Below are 20895 nucleotides of genomic sequence, written 5' to 3' on the forward strand. Positions count from 1 at the left end.
GACCAGTGGGTGGGCAAGTTGGAGTGGGCAGGTAAGTGGAGGGAACGGTTAGTGGTAAGCCCAGAGTAGAACGTCCACAAAGTGGACAGATGGTCTTTTTAAGGTTATGGGAAGACGCCGGATACAGGCTTCAACTGGTTCTATTAGAAATTTATGTCTAGCAGTGCTGAAAAATATATTTTTCGTTTCTTTACTGTGTATTATTTATACGTATGATTTTTTTTATAGATTGCAAACCTCAAAGCAGAAGTGGAAGACTTGAAGGAGAAGTTGGAGACGCTTAAAGTGAGGCGCGCAGAAGACCGCGATAAGATACGAGAGCTGGAGCGACTGCGTCTTCAGCTCGACCAAGCTAATGAGTTCAAGACAAAGATCATGGAGTCCAAGGCGCAGCTGCAGCGAGACCTGCAACGGGCTAAGCAGGAGGTAATATCTGTTCAAATTTTCCTTCTCCCTCTACCTGAATCAACTTCTCTTTCATGATGTCATTGATTTAGTTTTTTATGAGTTTTAATTATATTTTAAAAACAAAAGTTATCAAGTGTTTATTATAATGCCGTTGTAAGTATAAAATCGGTTATTTTCAATTTGATTTATAATTTTTTGTAAAGCTTAAAAATAGTTTTTAAAAATCTTTCCACCTTATCCAGCATAACAGGGTAAACCTTTACATCTATTTTCAGTACTTCCATCATCATTTTCGCTACCTATCGGTAGATAGATGCCTGTTATTAGTCAAGATTCTCCCAAAGATCACGATGACAGGTCTTCCGCTGCTCGTATCCAGATACTTCCTGAGACCTTGACTTTATCGTTGATACACTTAGAGCGAGGGTCTAATGGCACAAGCGATGTGCTCTGCCCACAGCCACTTAAGAAGAGCAGCTCCTCAAGCTACGTCGGTGACCGTGGTTCTTCATTTCTTAATTTTATTTTAGATCCGGGAAGCTCAAGAGGCGTTGGATGCTCACAATGAGGAGAAGATGGAACTCGAAGAAGCGGCAGAAATGGCTGCTCTGGATAAGGAGATGGCGGAAGAACGTGCCGATGCGCTGCAGATGGAGTTGGAACAGTGCCGTGACAAGCTGGAGGAAGCGACCCTGGATCTCCAGCTCATGAGGGCCGAAATGGAAGCTGGTGGGAATATACGTAAGTTCTCTTTGATTTGAAGATATGGTTGACATTCAAAACTGATAAACTGATAATTTTTCGTAAATTTTAAAATGTATCTCAATACTTTAGTTTTTTCTAGTATAGGTTTTTTAAATTTCTTTTTGTACCTAAGAGTTGAGATCATAGATTTTATCCAAACAAGTGTAAGTGCTGGCTTGTTGTAGAAACCACTTTTGTTTCTAGCTTGCTAGTGTATAAGTGAGACGGGTAATTGTGCCTGTTTGTGCGAGTGAGACAACAAGCAATTATTAATACTTTAGACATTTAAGCCGTCTCCATACTTTCTTATCTTACATTATAAATGAGTGTGCCTCCAAGTATCTGATCATGAATATAAGATAAATTTAAAGCTTATTTTATTTTGAAGAATTCATTCAGGGAAATCTCTCTTACTTCATAGGTTTAGTTATTTAACTAAATATAAACTAGATTCAAATGTAAAACTTGATGTATTATTATTTCTACAGGCAGGATCTCTTTGAGCCATATTATTATACTTCTTCAAACCATTACTACTTATTTAATTACAATTCTAATCACCCTGTATATGTTCAAATGTGGATCTTTTACGGCAAAAAGAAATATCTTTGGACAGTATGAGTTTATTATAATATTTTGCCATTTAAATAATGTGATTTGTAAATAGAGACGGCACACACGAGTTCACACGCTTTATTATGTTTATCTGTGGTTTTTTTTTTATTTTATATTTATATTTTTTATTTATCTATATTAATAAATTATTATTATTTAAATATCACTATTGGGTATAGATCAAGAGAAAACTTAGTAATGTTCCACATTTTAAGTTATCTTTTCATGTAAGAAAAGGACCAATATATAACTACTTCCGCCATGCACCAGTAGTCGTGCGGCAAACAATGCGACACAACTACCACCGTTTATTCACTCTACACGCATTTCACCCCTCCACGGGGCATCTTCAAGAGACGTATTGCATGCATGCGCATTTATCAGCGGGCTGACGGGCGGTGCACTTCATTGCACGACTACTGCTGCATAGCGGAAGTAGCTATATATTAGTCGTTTTCTTCGTTTATTTATTTAGTTAACTTCGTTGTAGTACTTGGTCACCTGAATTGTGTGATCTTTGGGTATATTTGTTTCAAAATAGAGAAGTCAGTAAGGTTAGGTGTTTAATTTTGTCTTCGTAGACGTTTCAGCCCATAGATGCACACTGCAAGGTCACACGCACACCATAGGTCGCTCCCATAGATATCTGTACGGATATATGTAAGCAGAGGAAACAACCCATCCTCTAGAAACTTGTTTTTGAGCAGTGGAAATCCTATGTAACTAATGCACAAAGTTTTATTTATATATAAGACTGTCCAAGACATCCTGGGAATCGAATCCGCGACCAGTGCAAAATAATAAAGAAATATTAGCCATATATCAAGATGTATTAATATAATGTTGAAATTGTTTATCAGCTGACCATTTGATCTGTACCCATCTATATCTGTATATCTATATTATGTATCTTTTTTTATAGAACAATACAACAATCTGTTGCATGTACGTATAATATATACTATATCTATTCGCATAGACACCATTTATATATATATTATACATTAGTAAACATATGTATGTTGATTTATTTTGTATTGTGTTTTAATTTTGTTTTTACAGCATGCTTTTCGTTTTGTTTTACTGTCTCCCTGGACAAATTGACAATAACCTCGGATTTTATTTTACAAAATACTGCTATAACACTTCCGGTTCCGTCCATACTTGAGAGTTGGCTTTTTTTCCATTTTTTGGGACCCCCCCCTCTATTAAGAGTCTCCTGTTGGAATTTCTCTTTCTTCTTCAAGCATCTCTTTAGGGACCTTCCTCAATTCAAAGTGTTTAAAGCCTCCACTTTTTAAGGGAAATTATTCTGAGAAATTTCAGACTTTTGAGATCATCTCACTTTGGAAAGCTCCGCTATTTAAATCATATGTTTTAGGAGCTCCTCTCTTTATTTGAAATAACTTTTATAAAAGTTTATTATTGATAACACTTTTATCAGGTCTCTTTGATCTTTTGAGATTATCTCCTCTATTGCGAGGAATTATTTGGTGGGTTTTCCTCCTGTTGGGAGTAGATCTTATAGGAATCTACTTGAGTAACTTATTTTGTACTCTGTTTAAAATAATACCACATGTATTTGTTATGGAAACTTACTTTTTTTTGAGACCCCTTATTATAAGAAATCTCCCTAATAAGAGTAATCTTTCGTATCATATCCCCCTAATAAAAACAACTCATGCAGGACAGGACTAGACAAAAGCTGAGGACTGGACAGATAAACAGGGAGACAGTGCATGTTTATGTCATCATGCCGTGGACGGATGTGAATGATTAAAAAAGTTACCAAATAGTGGAGGTTTATAAATAAATTTAAAATCCTGGAAACACTATTAGTAGATTAATTCAATTTATTTATAATCATGTTATATATATAAAGAAACAGAAAAAAAAATTGATGGGATGGAACCGTGAGAATAAATTAAAATAAAGTTGTATAAAATAAATCAGAACAAATGTGAACTAATTAGATATACATTTAGTCGCTAAAATATATATGGAATTAAAATAAGTCATGTTACAATTCTGCAATTACTTTAAATATAACGAAATAACTTCGTTCAGTGTTGAATCATTAGTGACCGATTGTTGTCGTACGTTCATTCATTCACGTCCGTTGGCACGTGTTCGCGTGTAACGTGTGGGTGCCTGCCTCTGACCAGAGCACCCGTACGCAGCCGGCGATGGTGGCGCCACCGGCTACGAGATGAGGGCGCTGCAGCAGCAGAACGTGAGACTCCGTGACACCCTTGTTCGGCTCCGGGACCTCTCCGCTCATGATAAGCATGCCATGCAGAAGATGCACAAGGTATTAGGTCTTAAGATTTTGCATGTGGATTTTTTATGTGGCTATTTTGAAAGCTTCATAGTTTTTACATGATTTTTGTTTATATTAACATTTTTAGTACAGAGTCGGATAAAGGAGCTACCCGGGCAATAGATTTAGAGCGCCATTATTATTTTGTTTTTTAAATTTTATAAATTGAAATCGACCATTTCTTATGAGACATCGATATTTTTAGCAAATTAATTTTATTTGTAACATGAAGATCACAGCACAAATAATTTTAATATTGTCATTATTGAATAATTGTAAAGTTCCTTTTAAATTTTCTTATTTTATTAAAAAGTCGAGATGCGTTATTTAAGCTATTTCATATGTTACGTTACTTAAACAAGAAAATAACCATTGTCTTATTTTTTTTTCCTTTTTCAAAATACTTTTTAATCTGCAGAAAATTTCTTTATCTTTATATGAATGCGCTTAGTTTTGATAAGTTGTCGGTTTTTATTATTAGAAAGACATTAAATTCTTAAACATTGTGATTACTCTGAAATAGTTTGTATTAATTTATTTTATCTAATAGATTGTAACTGGCCAGGAACAATGACAGTACGAAGTATTTCGTGGTTTAAGGCTTGAATGTTAAAATGGAAAAGAAAGTATTTTACAAGTAAGGTTTCTTTACCAGGACTTGGAACAGTATAAATCGGAGATAGCTGAGCTGAGTCGCACCAAGGAGAAGTTGTCGGCGAGGGTCGAGGAGTTGGAGGCGCAGGTGGCCGATCTCCGGGAGCAGGTTGACGCAGCGCTCGGCGCTGAGGAAATGGTCGAGCAGTTGGCCGAAAAGAAGATGGCTTTGGAGGACCAGGTAAGTTTTTTACCAGTAAGAATGAAGATTTTACTTTTCGGGGACATCGGTCTAACATTTTGATTAGTTTTCGTGACGGGTGATTGGCTGTTCATCTGTTGTGTTCATCATCACCAATTTAGCCGTAAGAATACCATTGCTTGACATAGGGCTACCTCATAGACTTCCAATAGGATCGGTTGGAAACAGTCTGCTTCTGAATATGCACCTTTTGACAAGGTTGACTATTCTCCTTCATAAATAATACCAAAATAAAAAAAAATTAATTGCAACAATTTATTAATTGAATTAGGATGTTTTTTTTTATAAATTTTACAACATGGCTATCGTATTTGACATAAATAGTTTATATGATGCAATATTTAAAAACATATATTTTTCTATAATTTTTTTATGCAATTTTAAAAGTATATGCAATTGGAGATTAAAAATAAATGTAATGATCGAACGTCATCGGGTCTTAGTCTTGCACTGTGGTGCCGAGCCGGGTCAATCGCGTTGTAGGGAGAGGCGCCGGGTATAGTGCTCAGGGCTGATGATCCGCGTAACATGTTTAAGATTTCCTTGTAGTGCAGTGTTCACCTCCACCTCCACCGACCAGATTTCTCTCCCCCGCCTAAGTGTTAAATAACCCTCCCAATGATGAAGAAGCCCGTTTCGGAAGTGTGAGCTGATCTTTTCTCTTGACGGTTTTAAATTATTCAGGTTATAAAGAGATTTCTCTGTTACACCTAATAAGCCGTTCCGTGGTCTCCATTCAAGAATGTTGAGGACCAACTGCACTGTTATGTTTGGTTGGTTGAATTTAATTCTAGTTATATTTGACGAATTTCAGGTTGAACAGCTGAAGCAGGACGTATCCGAATTGGAGGCGCTGCAGGAGGTTCACGAACAGTTGGTGGAGTCGAACCGTGAGTTGGAGATGGATTTGAGAGAGGAATTGGAAATGGCGCACGCCGCTACTAGGGAGGTGAGTAGATACATATCGTAAGGAATTTAACACCAGAGATGTAAAATATACATCACAATCAAGACATTAATTAAGATATAAGGCATTTTATATAAATAAGTAAATATATGTTATATATATATACTTATTTATATAAAATGCCTTATATCTTATATATATATATATATATATATAAATATATCTCTCGTGCTACTGGTGGCCGTTGTAGCCAAAAGGTTCTCGAGTGGCAACCGCTAATTCATGTGGCAGAGGGTGAGAGCGGCCTTGCGTCACTAATACCTGCGGCACCTAGTACATGTTATATCGCAATAACTGTTTGTGTAATGAGTGTCAAAAATATGCGGATGAAATTTTGTTTGTAACTTTTACAATATATATATATATCACTCATGCTACTGATGGGCATGGGTATGCCTTCAACTAGGCTGACCGCAGTCGCTGGATGCAGGCAGTGCAGGACTGGTTATTGTGGTTTATACATTGCAGTCCATGAATGTCGTTTACTGGCTGAAAAGAAGAAGTATATACATAAATAATGTGTATAAATTAATGATTGTATAATTTTATTGTACTGTATAATTGTAGTCGGTGCGTGAAAGAGAGGCTGCTTTGGAGACGATCATGGACCGGGACGCCACCATTGTGAAGTTCAGGGAGCTGGTTCACAAGATGACGGAGCAATACAACGAGCTTCGTGCACAGCTTGACTCTAAACAAGGTACCATTCTCTACACTACTTCTATATAAGTGATGTATGATGTCAGCGATTTGGCATGTACAGTTGGCCATTGACTAATGTTTGCCAATCGACAAATTTCATCAGATTTGAGACAAAGTGCTAAAAGTGTTTATCCTAGACCTTTCTTTTCTTTTCTCCTTTTCACGTGATAGATGCCCACTGCAAAGCAAAGTCCTCGCATCCAGCGACTCCATCCATCCAGACATCCAATTACTCAACACGTGTTTCACCCCTCCACGGGGCAACTTCAGGAGTTATGTTACACCGATTAGTGCCAAACACAGAGAGTCGGGACCACTGCATGTGCGGAAATGGCTAAATATTGGTCCTTTTCTTACTTTTGACTATGTCTTTACGGTGAGGGGTGGTCGCTGCACAGAGAGAGAAAATAAATAACGGCCACGCGCCGGTGAGAACCGGCCAAGTCATTTATAAAAACACAACAAAGAAAAGTATAAAATGAAAGGGTAAATAGAAATAACAAGAAAATTGTCAAAAAAAAGTAATAGTAAAAACATATAAAAATTTTAATAAATAGGCATGTAATATAAATGAAATAATTGTTATAATAAGTAATTAATTATAAGATTAATCAGTAAATTAAAATGTGGAAAAATGTACCTTGGATGAAAAGACTGCCATTAGGCGGTAGAGGCTCAGATGGCTACTAAATAAATAAAGACTGTCATTAGTCCACTTGTGGGAGTCTACCCACGCCACGTCGAACGACTCGTGGTCGCCACTCGAGAACCGTTCAGCACCAACAGTCAGGTTTCACGAACGATGTGCCTAACCTACTGTCAAGTCAGACTAGCAATCGTTCGATCTACTTCAATCACCTTGGTTCTTCTGTGGATCTTCTCATGTTTGATTCGATCTCGCAGCGAAACTCCGAGCATAGAACACTCCATTGCTTTCTATGTGACTAAAGACTTTTTATGTTGCTTATCGTCAACAACCACGTCTAGGATCCGTATATCATTACTTAAAAGACCTTCGTCATCAGATATTGCAACTTATAGCTGCCACACGACTCTGAACTACAGTGAGCTTTGAGCGCAGTGGACTCTGTCAAAAACCATCTTTGGTTGACATGCTGCTTGCCTTTAAACCCTTAAATGGATGACTTCTATTTAGACTTAAAAAAAATATTTACCTTACAGATAAGTACACTAAAATGCAGGGGAAAATAGAAAAAAAATATGTATATAATATTTTTTATACTTATTTTTTAAAAAAAACCTTATGTTACAGATATATAACACTATGTATTTACTTTTAAGTGTAGTACCTATTTTATGTTTAAAGTGGTATGCTACAGTTTTACATCATTATGCATTTAACCCTTAAATGCATAATGATGTAAAACTGCAACATACCACTTAAACGTATAACGAGTACCACACTTGAAAGTAAATTCATAATGTTGTTTATCTGCAACATAAATTGTAGTAAATTCATTTTTCAATTTTTTTAATTCATTTCATTCAATTTTTTTCAATTTTTCCTTGAATTTTAGTGTACTTATCTGCAAAATAATTATTTTTTTTAAAGTATAAAAGTCATGCATTTAAGGGTTAAGGGTTAAAACGTCCCCTCGATAAACGGCTTATAATACTATGACCTGATATGTGGTCTTGGTTTATCATGAGACCAATCTTCATTCTTTTAACTACATTGGCATGGATAAATAATCCAGAAGCCCACGATATCTTTGTCCACGCTTGTATTCAAATACTTATTTTGTTGACCGACGTAAATCAAGTAGCGTTTGCAATATGGTGTATAAATAGCCAAGTAATTTATCAAGTGTTCCATATGGAACAACCTTACGTATCAGCATATATTTATTCAAGTAGTCATTTGCATGGGCAATATCCCCTCGGAATGCTGGTCTGCTGAGAGGAACTGACCAGATACTCAACAGTTTCTCTTTTTAAATGAGATTTAACAATGATATGAACTTTATACTATCAACCATGTAAATGAGTCAATAAGCCAAGTTCAAAACATTTTTATCAACTAAAAACTCTTTTAAAAAATATATTTTTAATTTTTGATTTTAAAGAAAAAAAGGAGGGTCTAATATATCTAGTAGAACTTTATTATATAAGTGTACATTCAGACCTATGCAGAATTTGTTGACCTTTTAAAGTCGAAATTTAAACTTTTCATGTATGTTTCATTTTAGTTGGCACAGATGATACTCCTACTTCTAAAACAATTTGATCATAAATAGAGTCTTCCGGTCGAGCTTCGGAACAGGAGTCGAGTCCGGAGGCGAGGACATCACCTCCAGAGCTGGGCTCCCTGGTGCAGGCTTCCCGTGCCTCTACACGTTCCGTGGACTTGCAGCTGCGGGCCCTGGAACTGACCCAGGCGAAGGCCCGCGCCGATATGCTGGCAGCATGCCTGCCTGATCACTTCATGGCAACTGCTGGTGAGTTACTCTTGACCTTTAAGTTTATAAGATACATAGTTTTTAACTTTAAGTAGACATATATAGTTACAGTACATTTGTGGTACAGTCCGCAATAATTGTATACACTTGATATAAAGTAGCAATGAATAGTAACAAAATTGCTTATTTATTCCAAATTTTAAATGATGTTTTCTATATTTTGTATTTATGACTGCACACTGATTTTATTTTTGCAACAAAAATAATTGTTTTAATTTTATAAAGAACTATATAATATTAATTTCATTATCTTATTGCATGGTTTTTTAAGAAAATAATTAATCGATTAGCCTTTTATTTTTCTTACACGATTTTTTATAGTTGTTGAACATGACGTCAAGTTTACCATATGTCACGTGTATTCCATTTACAAAGTTTTTGGCGCACTTTTAAGGAACATATCTATCGTGTAAAAAGAGTTGGGTGTACAATATCAGACGATTTATTTATAAATAGATTTTATTATTATAGTGGTTGTCGAAATGAATTGTGGTTTTCTAACTATAAGGTTACAGGTGATATGGCTTCATGAATATTTAGTCTGTGGGAGTTGTTCTACTCTGTTTTATCGATTAATCGAGTTGGGATATTTGGAAGTGTATTTATTTAAACTTATAACAATGAAATGATGTAGGCGGTTTTAATGTGTAATTATAGTGTTACCGAAACCGTTATACGGCTTCTTTGGTATGAGCACGGAGAGACGGGGGGGGGGGGGGGGAGTATCGGTCGTTCCGTTTCGTTAGTCTACTGTCACCGCTCACGGCGACAGCGTTCGTAGTCTTTCCTCCTCCGAACCCCCACCTCGGTATCGGTAACACTATAACAGATATTTATGAAGAGTTATTTGCCCACCTATTTCACTTATTAGCACGATAAGACAATATAGAATCTAAAAGGAAACGGCGGTCTTCTAGAATGGACTTAGATATTTTTAAGAACCTTGAAACATTAATTACTAAAATAAATTACTGTTCTTAAGTCCGTTAAGAATGCAGTAAATCGTCTTTATCCTCCAGTTGTCCTCGTCACGCTCCTTATTAATATCTCTGTATTATAATTATTCCTAAAAATCCATTTTTCACTGACTTCCATTCAGCGAAAGGAATTTTCCTAGTAAATTTCAAATCTCTAAACCTTGTGGTTCCTGAGTTATAGTGATGACCCAGTCAGGAAAAAAAATAATATATATTAATATTTGTATGTATATATATATATATGTATAGATATAGAAGATATATAGCAGCATTCTTGTTTTTGACTAAGAAAAAACTCTACAACAACAGATCTTTAAATAAAGTGTCTTTCTTTACATCAGGTGACCACGATGCGATCTTGCTTATCCTCTTGCTGCAGCGGTTGAACACCAAGGCTGAAATCATTCTCGGACAAATCCGTGAGAAGTAAGTTTCATATCTTTATTATTTGTTATATACAGGATGATTGGTTATTGGTGTAAAAGCTTCAAAGGGGTAATTGTATAGCTTATTTGCTGTTAATTAATGTATAGTACACCATATCCAAAAATTATTGGTTTTAAAAATAATTTAATAACATTGTGATAATAAAGTAGCAAAAAGAGTTTTCAAATTTCGAATTATCGCTTATTCCTCTGACTAAATGCCGCCTCGGGTCTTATTATAGATCTATGTACAACTGTGATTTTCTTATGAATAAAACATTTTTTTCGCTTGTGTGGTATCCACAAGTAATAGATATATGGAATGGCTAAAAATTATTTTACTGCAATTAATGTACAGTACTTCAAAAATAATAAATAACGATGATAATGTAGTAAGAAAACGTGTTTTCAAATTTATAAAAAGTAATTATTAATTGCTATCAGTCTCTGTAGACTTTGTGCTGCTAGAAGTTACTTGCCTGTCGCTTTATAATAAAAAAAATATTTTACATATTTCAAAGTAACCAGATTAAACAGAATGGTTGGAAAAAGGTGTGAATGAAAGCTTGAAAGTTTTTAAAGATTTTAAGCTATACATTCTTTTAATGGAATCAGGCGTTACCTAGCGGAAGTCCATCCTAAGTAAGAAAAGGACCAATATTTAGCCACTTCCGCACATGCAGTAGTAGTCGTGCAACTGCACTTTGTTGCACGACTACTACTGCATGTGCGGAAGTGGCCTGGTCCTTTTCTTACTTAGCTATACATTCATCCCTTCAAAACGTAACATATAATGGATCTCCCTGTATATGTACATGGTTAATATACACTGTAATATAAAGATATATATCTATATGAATATTTTACATGAATCTAGAGGAATTTCGTAAAGTCTCCCTCCATTCGTTGTCGTACTCTTTACCGCCCCCATCAAAAGTTTTAGGCTGAATTTTAGGGCATTACCGCCTTATTTAGTTCGATGAAATTACAAAAATAATTTCCTTTTATTGTTTATGAGTAGAAGTAATTAATCGATGTTCCCAAATTGTCAGATTCCCAGCGGTGAACGTGTGGGACAGGGAGGTGATAACAAAGACCCACACGGCCGTGCAGTACAGCTTCCGATGCCAGTTGGAGTATCAGCTTCATATGATACAGGTAATGCCCTGTTTTATAACAATGTACAGTACATTTATTTTTATATTTTAAAATCGTCTTCTAATATTTATCCTTTCTTATTATTATTAAATCTAGCGGTTTATCGAAAATAATAAATAAATCAGAGTGCACTATATAAAAAACAGTCAATTACAAATTAAATATATTTAGAAACTTTATGATGTTTAATCAATGTAGCTTTATCGCGGGCTTTGAAACGAATAAACCAAAAAAAAACAGATGGTTTGAACCTATTGTTTTGTGTATAAGTGAAGAGTGAAAATATAGGGCTACATTGTATTTTGTACTCTAAAATAGCTATATACTGTAATGTAAAATATATTACTAATACAATAAATAGATCAAAAAAATTATGATTTCTGCTATAAAAAAATGAAAAGTAAAAATAATAAAATAAAATTAAACAAGAAATAAAAGATAAAAATAGAGGATATTTTTATTTATTATTTAATTTCCGTTCATTTGTGATTTAATGTTTGTTTATTTACTATTTATTTTCTCTTATTGTTTTGTATATTAAAAAAATAATGGAAATATCGTAGTGTCACTCAGAGCAGAGGGTGACCACCGGAGTAGTTTTAGTGGGTAGGATCCTCTACATGAGGATCGGGTATCATGGTATTAATGAAGCTAAATGTGTGTGTGTCTGTAGTGTCTCGTGAGCATGTGGTCCGGAGCCCTAGAGACATGCGCTCCGGAGCAGCTGCTGCGCGCAGCCAGTGCCCTGCCTGACGCCGCAGCCCAGGAGCGAGCCCTGGACGCGCTCACATCACTCCTACGTACCAACGAGTTGGACGAGAACTGCGCACTCGACGGTGAGATTTTAAAATAGACGTTAAAATATGCGTTATTACATAAACATTCAACTGGTCACTGTGAAATTGATTTTTAAATCATGCAATTATTTAAAAAAATATATTAATTCACAGCTCAATTAATACATGTTTAAATGCATTATAGCCTTGAATTTTTTTTTTATGAAACTTAGAATACAAATGATCACAAAACGAAAGTTTGAAGGAGATGATTCGTTTAAAAGCCCCAATGTTTTATGTTGAAAGATGCAATTATAGGTGAGCTCAATTCGATGCATTTAATTGTATCATGCCAACCGATAGGCGCCCATTTCAAGGCACATGCCTCCTCCAAAGACCGCTACAATGCCTTACGCTGACCGCACCTCAACTTGCCGCGAACTTAATTATGTCGTCGGTATATCTAGTGGAGGGGGGGTCGGGGGGGGGGGGCTATCCACGTCGTATCTACCAGCTCGTGGTACATTTCGAGCCCAATTGCCGTCGATGACTTACAATGCGATTAAAATAAGAATAGGACGGGCTCTCGGCTAACTTCACTCATATAAGTACGGTCAGCATTAAATATATAAAATAAAAAAATAATAATAATTGTTTTTGTTGATTGTTTAATTTGTTCTACAATGAGCAAAAGAGGTAGTGTTTTACATCGGCGAGCTCGAGAGATTATCAGCAATATTGATAAGTACTTCGAGGTAGAGAAAAAACGTGCCATTATGTTGTTGGACCAGTTAAAACAAGCAAGAATTGTACCAGGGCCAAATGGCAATATTCATATATCGCGTGATGAATTTGGAAGTTTCATTAAGCATTTGGAAACTGCTTCGAAGGTAACCGAGCGAGTGACTTTAGCCACTGGTATTATTTTTTAACATTGCTTTTTTGCACACTATAACAAGTTCCCGTTGTGACATCACAGCATGGCGCTAGGCCGGTCCTATTCTTATTTTAATCGCATTGTACGTTCTTCTGCATACGTCTTTATTTCTGATTTGATCTCATACAAATGTTAATAGGAATAATTTGTTAAAATAAACATGTTTGCTGTGTTTTTGTAAAGGTGTGGAGCGATGCTGGTCGTACCTCGCAGCCATGTGGTCTGCTCTGGGCATGAGCGGAGGTGCATCCAGGGAGCCGGTGTTACGTGCGTGTGCTGCTCTCGACGCCCTGGCGCGTGCATTACACGCCGATGCAAGTGCGCTCACGCACGTGCTACAGGTAACCCTCTCTACAAAGACTTACCCCATTTCTAACTATAACAGCTTTTATATATATTTGAGTCCGGAAAGTAATGTTGCTCTCTTAAGTTAAATTCACACGACTACATTTTTAACAAGTTTCTATTTCCAACCAATAATATACTCACCTTCGTTAATTACAACTTTTTGCCGTCTATTATACAAATTTTCAATGCCGGAGCGGTAACAAATAAATCAGTTTCTGTAAAACATGTCGATACAAACTACATTACTTTCCGATCCCCCTAATATAATACATGTCGTAAAGCTGTAATTGTGTCGATAGATGGCGCTAGTTGTCAATTGCCTATAGTTTGACATAGTTGAGTAGACAATTAAAACATTGTTGATCGGCAATTTTACTGAAAATATATCTCGTGTTACCGTCCGGGTATCGTTTTTACATAAATTTTATGTAACTCGTTTATTTGAGAATAGTACGAATTGGTCTGCGTAACAACTAAGTCAAAAAGACCACTATCAAAAAATAAACCCGTTACTCTACTGACAGTCTGTGCGTCACCAAGTTCAATATTTACATCAATATTTAAATAATTGTATAAGTTTGGTGCAATTTCATGTTCGTTCCACTCTTCTTTCAAATCGTCGTCACTGTCTGATAATATAATGTTTGTTTTTGATATTTTGGCAGCCTAATATCAGAGTCTATCTTCTGATGCAGTATCATTTTTACAGTTACCAGTTTGATTCATAATCACTCGGACAGTCAGATAAAGTATCTGCGTGTAATTTATTGAATGATTCATCATTATGATCCTTCATCAATTTTTTTTTAGTTATTACATATATTAACTGACTCATTGTTGCAAATTACATTGAAAATGTAATTCGGAGGAATAAAAGTTAACATTAATATAGGGTTAGGTAAGCAGATTTACAAAAAAAAATAAAAATAAAGTATAACTAAGTATCAAAATAAGAAAATAAAATAGAAAGCAAAAGAAAATAATGTGTAATATAGTGTAGTATAGTATAGTAGTCTATGATAGAAATAAAAATTAATTCATCATAATAACATTGTGATAAACTGTGATTAAAACCTTATACTGTAATAATTGACAAGAGGATGAGAGGCTATGCAAAGAAGAAAATTAACAATAAATGAGAATGTAAGATTTTATGATGTATGATAGGAAATGAATGAATGATAATGTGAAGACCGATGGAAGAGAATGACAATAAAAAAATGTGACAAAATTATTAAAGATAAAAAGTCCTATTCCCAAAAATCAGATCAATAACTGTGGCAATTATAAAATAAATGTCGGCAATTGCAAATAATTACTACCACGTAAAAATATTATAAAAATACATATATATGTAGATCACGAAAAAGTCCAGTTTATTCGAAAGTGACAACCCTGGTTCTAAATGTTTGGTTTAACGTATTTCAGGCGTCGGACAAGCAACACGAGCTGGGTCAGCTGCACGAGTTGATACAGAACAGCAGCCTGTCGATGCAGCAGCAACTGAAGAGCGTACGTCGCCGCCTGCCTCCTGGCGTGCACCTGGATAAAGTACCGCTGGACTTGCAGGTATTCCGTCATCTGTGGTATTTTCAGCTTTGCTTCCTAAGCCAGTACGGAAGTTATGTTCGAGGGCTGCCGCTTTCTAGTTATTATACACATTAGTGTATAACCATGCTATTAAATTTTGGAAAAATAGCGATAGTCATATGGGTTACTATAAAAAATAAAGATAAGCTTGTTACACCGTCCTTTAGTCTCTGTAATCTCTTGTGGGGAACTCGTGTGGTATTACAATATGCAATATATTGTAATACCACACGAGTTATGTAATGTATCTGAATTATTTAGTAATAAATATGAAAATTTAATAAAAATAACTTGTAAAAAACCCTATTATAATGTGAAGTATTTTTATGTGTACTTTACACAAAATATTTGTTCACAATCACGAAAAGAAAACTCGTGTACATTCATCGACGGCCACAAATATTCCTTCAAAGTGCAATTTGGTATGTTAACTGTAAATTTGCCATCTCTGCTATATACCTTAATACTTTAAGAGTAATAAATTTTGTATGTATGTTTAGTTAGTGGAGCGATTGCGAACGGATTGTGCGGCCACATTGTGGAGGTGCGCACGCGCAGTGGCGCTAGCAGCGCGAGCAGCTGCTGCCTGCGCCTCCACCTCGGGAGACCGCGGGGAGGGAGCTCCCCTCACAGCGCAGTCGCTAGCTGCCGTCTGGGCCGCGGCCACTGATAAACTTTACCAGCAGGTAATGACTTCACTTGCCTAGTCTTCATACTACGTAAATCTATACAGGGTGACTATATATACATGTAAAAAATATTCACCTATAAAAAAACTATTTCCTATGAATTTATCATTTTTGACGAGAGTTTTAGTGGGGAGTCAAAATAAGGAACTCTCAAAACACAGCTTTTCTTTCTATAGGTAAGTATTTTATATGGAAGGTAAGTATTAAGGTAGGTTTAATGCGTCTTGTGTAGAAATAATTTTGATTATTAATAACAATGCCATATATACAGGATGATGAGAATGATTGGTTATAACTGTAAAAGCTTTAAAGGTTGGAATTTATAGCTGATTTGTCAATATAGTTTTAAAATATATATACCAAATTTTAAACATCCTGTATAAAAATTCTTTCTGAAATATATAACATTAACTGATTTCTTCTATAGGAGTACGACAGGCCAAAATTTTGGATCAATAATTAATTTTAATGCGTAGTAATATATGAATTTTAAGAACGCTTTATTTATATATTATCATTACGTTATCATTTCTGAAACCTTTGATTTTTAGATATAGTGTACCGTACATTAATTGACAGTAAATCAGCCATTTCAATTCAACCAATTAAAGCTTTTACATCTATAAACAATCATCATATATGTTGGTGAAATAAATCACCTTGGTCAGCTTTGGCATCAATTTTTTTGGTGATGTAATTGTTACAAGATATTCTTCTCTAGAATGCGCTCCCCTCGATATCAGGATGACGAGGAATCGTTGCGCATTTAAAGCGAAGGTTCGAGAGCTATCGCTTGACAAGTTGACGGAATCATCACTATAGCTGGATTTCATTATTTAATATATTTATGTTAATAGTATATGTAGACATTTAAATATATGTATATATGTATATGTGAAGTGGCTAAATATTGGTCCTTTTCTTACTTAGGATGGACTTCCGTATAAATGTAACGCCTGATTCCATTAAATATATATATATGTGTATATTTTGTGGTATATTCATATATAATTATTCTATTTAGAAGCCATTGACATATTTATATGTGTTTTTATGTGATTCTCTTCCTTCTCTATTTGAATTTACTATTTTATTCAATTTATAGTACTTTATGATATAAACCAGTTTCACCTGCCTTATCGATTTATCTCTGCACTGCCTAAATGGTTAACTGCCAGAGAATGCCTTCGAAATTAAGTTTGTCGTTATATATTGGTCGAATATGTATAAAAAGTTTTAAAAATTAAATTAAAAATTAATTGTGAGTGTCTGTCTATGTTTCAGGACGACCACGGCCCCGTGCGCACCATCCGGCACGCGCTCAACCTGGTGTCCGCGGACGTGAACAAGCTGGCCACCTTCGCGCAGGACAACGAGTACGACATGATGTCGCTCACCAACGTGCAGGTCGACAAGGTACCGTCTCCTATCACTGACTTGGACTCTAGGCATTCTAAGCACTTTTAAACAATCTAGACTTTGATACAAGCTACATTTAAATATGTATTTATATATACACTACTGCCATGTTCGGAATATTGACTCCATCGAGAATAATCTGCCAAGAAACTCGATAATTACTCTTTTAACGCAATTTTTATAATTTTTATCTTGTTATAAATCTGTTTTTGTTATGTTAACATCGGCACGATACTAATTCAAGACATGAATATTTATAAACAATAAATAAAATCGAAGTGTCTGTTTGAAATATTAAAATAACAGATTTTTATTACATGCATATGAATATATATACGATACATATACCAAATTTATTTTAAATTTTTGTCGGGCTAATCTCTGAAATGGCTGAACCGATTTTGACGAGATTTATACTGGCAGGTTGCTGATGTAATAAAGAATAACTTAGGCTACTATTATTAAAAAAACTGTTGAATCAGAAAAAAAAACTAAATAAACTAAATATAGATTTTGTTAAGTTGCTGGTGGAATAATATATTTTATTAATCAATATTATTTTTACGAAAGCTTTAAATTTTTTAGCCGATAAATTTGAAATTGCTTCAGGCATTTTACGATAATCTAAACGTAAATACACTGTGAGTGTGTAGTATATGTTCTGGAGCACAAAAATGGAATCTACTTCAGTGACGCAATGCTATGAAAGTAGCTGAAATAAACAAACCGTACGGTGTGAACATCGTCCAAGTGACGGATCTTTTGAACAGCACACGCTGCCGAACAAAGTCTACCAGATAAATTTTCCATATACGGGCTCCATTGTAACTTATCATATAATGTAATTCCTAATTGATGATTCTTTTATCTTTTATTAAAAATTGTAATTCTTCTTTACAATTTTAATTAAATAATAAGGAAAGGTTGTTAGTCCCGGAACCTATTTTATTTAGCATGTTTTACAATTGTTCGTCTAGCCGACACCACCGGTGGTGTTGCGGGCACAGCTGGTGAAGAAACAGCTTGAGGAGACGAAGACGCTCACCATCAGACTGGAGAACAAGGAGGCGGACATTAAAGAACTTAAGAAAGCGCTTAAGGTGAGGTTTTTATAACACAAAGTATACTAGTTCTTGTCTATAGTACTGCTGGAATATATGCTGGAAGGTTTATTCATTTGATAATATCTTTATGTCATAAAATTTGTAATTTCTCTTTTGATCGGTGATTTAAAGTGAAATGATGTACGCGATGCGTTGTTAGAGTCGTTCTGGTGAGGGCGGCCTGATGCAGGACTGCCTTTCTTAACCTTTTCGGTACCAGCGCCGGAGTTAGCCGGCATGCTGCTTGTAATGTTGGCTTATGTGTAGATCCTTGTTTTAATATTTATCACAGCCAAATAAATTACTAAGAATTATCCCAACTTATATTTTTAATTAACATACCAGTAGAACGTTTAAATATGTAACACTTAAATGAGAAAATTTGAATATCAGCCTACCGCCATTCTATGTGCACACTTCGCGGCGCACATGTCCGGTTCAGTAGCGTTACTACGGCGGAACGTACTGCGGTAACGAAAGGGTTAAAACACAATAGCATTCCTTCTATGTCTTGTAAATATTATGATAAATTCTTCTAGAGTGGACCAATAGTCAATATATTTTTCTCTCTTCAATACTCTACGACTGTAATTATAGACACTCAAATAATGATGTGCAACAAATGTCTGAACGAACTGTACTTTTTTTTAAACCACGTACTCAATTTTAGGCTTAAGCTACTAACCATTTCCGGTTTGACGTTAATTTATAGGACAACCTGATGTTTGAACTTGTGCGTATCCTTATAGAGTAAAAGGGAAAAGCTAGGAAAACGTCAAGGTGTCTGTTTTTAAATATCTCATGTGTGTTTCGTTAATCACGTTCTATCTGTCTAAACGCTCATATACTTTGAACGTGATTAGCATCTGCACACTATAGTAGTGGTCTCAGATATCTCATGTGCGTCTTGTCGTTGCGTCCTCGTATATTTCACCACACCTACCTCTTCTACAGATACTAAACGATATGGCTCTATGATTTGCAAATAAATTTAAATGAAAAAAAGCTGTTAATGTTTAAAATTGCAGGCGAAGAATGAGGAGCTTTCGGAAATGCAGATCAGGCGCGAGTTGGGAGAGAGAAAGCTCACCACAGCTGCGCGCGACGCCGAGCTGAGAGCCGAGCAACTGCAACGTAGACTCGACGATGCGCACAATCAGCTCAAGAGGTCACAACAAATCACCATCATGATCAACCATCACCATCACCATCCCCTCGCTATTATGTCTTTTCCACTTTCACACGACTTCTCCCCCTTCATGACCAATCCTTTTATATTCACTTTATCATACCTTACACTTCGATAACATGTCCTACCCACCTTCACATCTATCCCCATTATGACCACTCCACAATCACCTCTACTCAATCACTACGCCTTCTCTTGGTCGTGTTGACCACCCCTTATTACCTTATACATATACCTTCACCACTCCACAAGCTATCTATACAGACTATAATTTTCGAAGCAGACCCAGTGCTAACTTGTGTGTCTGTTCCTAATATATACAGGATGATTGAATTTATTGTATGTGTTTAAATGTTTGGGGGGGGGGACACTTATTTCCAAACACTATAAAAATTGATCGGTGTGAAATATGTTACATATTTTTTTTCTTATTTGTGATGCAACAGGTAATAACTTATAGCAGTACAAAGCTTACAAGGACAGATAATAAAAAATAATTAATTTTAATATGTAGTAAAACGAATTTTGATATCGCTTTTTCTTACTATATCATCATCATTACGTTTTTTATTATTTCAGAATCCTTTGATTTTTGGACAGGTTGTACCACAAATTAATTCAGTAAATGAGCTTTTACACCTATAGCTAATCACCCTGTATATGACATCCTGCCGAAAATCGGATTTTGCACCCATGGTCGTGAACTTTAGTTTTCGACTTTTAAACTGGTCATAAATTTATTATAAGTCATCATCAGTCCAATCCTAGTATGTTCACTGTTGGATATAAGTTTCCCACGTAGATTTTCATTAGGACCTTTTGCGGTATGTACCCAGCCTCTTTCTGGATCTTAAAAAGGTCGTCTGTCTTGCTTGTATTGTTGTAAATCTTGCGCAGAATTTTGTTGTATATCTATAAGTATGATTGTTACAGGAAAGAGAAAGAGTTCGAAGAGACGATGGATCATCTTCAGCAGGACATCGACTCGTTGGAGAGCGAGCGGGGTGCCCTCAGAGACAAGCTGAAGCTGTACGCGAAGCGTGGAGCTGGACATCACGGTATGTGGACTTCTTATACTCCTGAATGCTGGGTAACTTATCTCAACCACTGTACTGTAGCCAGACCAATGAGTAGTGGTATCATGAAACAAAAAATAATATATCTCTAAGATTTTTTATGTTCGAAAAATATG

General features: G+C 35.5%; 1 protein-coding gene across 1 annotated transcript in view; it reads left to right on the plus strand.

Moving 5' to 3' along the window:
• The window catches only part of DCTN1-p150 (dynactin subunit 1), a 53231-nt gene that overhangs the window by 19607 nt on the left and 12729 nt on the right, over nt 1–20895 (plus strand). The window contains exons 8-24 of the mRNA XM_068769734.1: nt 229–426; nt 939–1149; nt 3933–4078; nt 4743–4922; nt 5758–5892; nt 6478–6610; nt 8871–9071; nt 10411–10495; nt 11547–11652; nt 12326–12488; nt 13549–13706; nt 15142–15282; nt 15804–15989; nt 17277–17408; nt 18389–18511; nt 19543–19682; nt 20637–20761. Coding sequence (XP_068625835.1) covers nt 229–426; nt 939–1149; nt 3933–4078; nt 4743–4922; nt 5758–5892; nt 6478–6610; nt 8871–9071; nt 10411–10495; nt 11547–11652; nt 12326–12488; nt 13549–13706; nt 15142–15282; nt 15804–15989; nt 17277–17408; nt 18389–18511; nt 19543–19682; nt 20637–20761 — 2563 coding nt within the window. The remainder of the gene's footprint in view (nt 1–228; nt 427–938; nt 1150–3932; nt 4079–4742; nt 4923–5757; nt 5893–6477; nt 6611–8870; nt 9072–10410; nt 10496–11546; nt 11653–12325; nt 12489–13548; nt 13707–15141; nt 15283–15803; nt 15990–17276; nt 17409–18388; nt 18512–19542; nt 19683–20636; nt 20762–20895) is intronic.

Source organism: Battus philenor, unplaced genomic scaffold, assembly GCF_028537555.1.
Source record: "Battus philenor isolate CCGP_79_NKW_IND1 unplaced genomic scaffold, ilBatPhil1.0.hap1 SCAF_29, whole genome shotgun sequence".
Lineage (NCBI taxonomy): Eukaryota > Metazoa > Arthropoda > Insecta > Lepidoptera > Papilionidae > Battus > Battus philenor.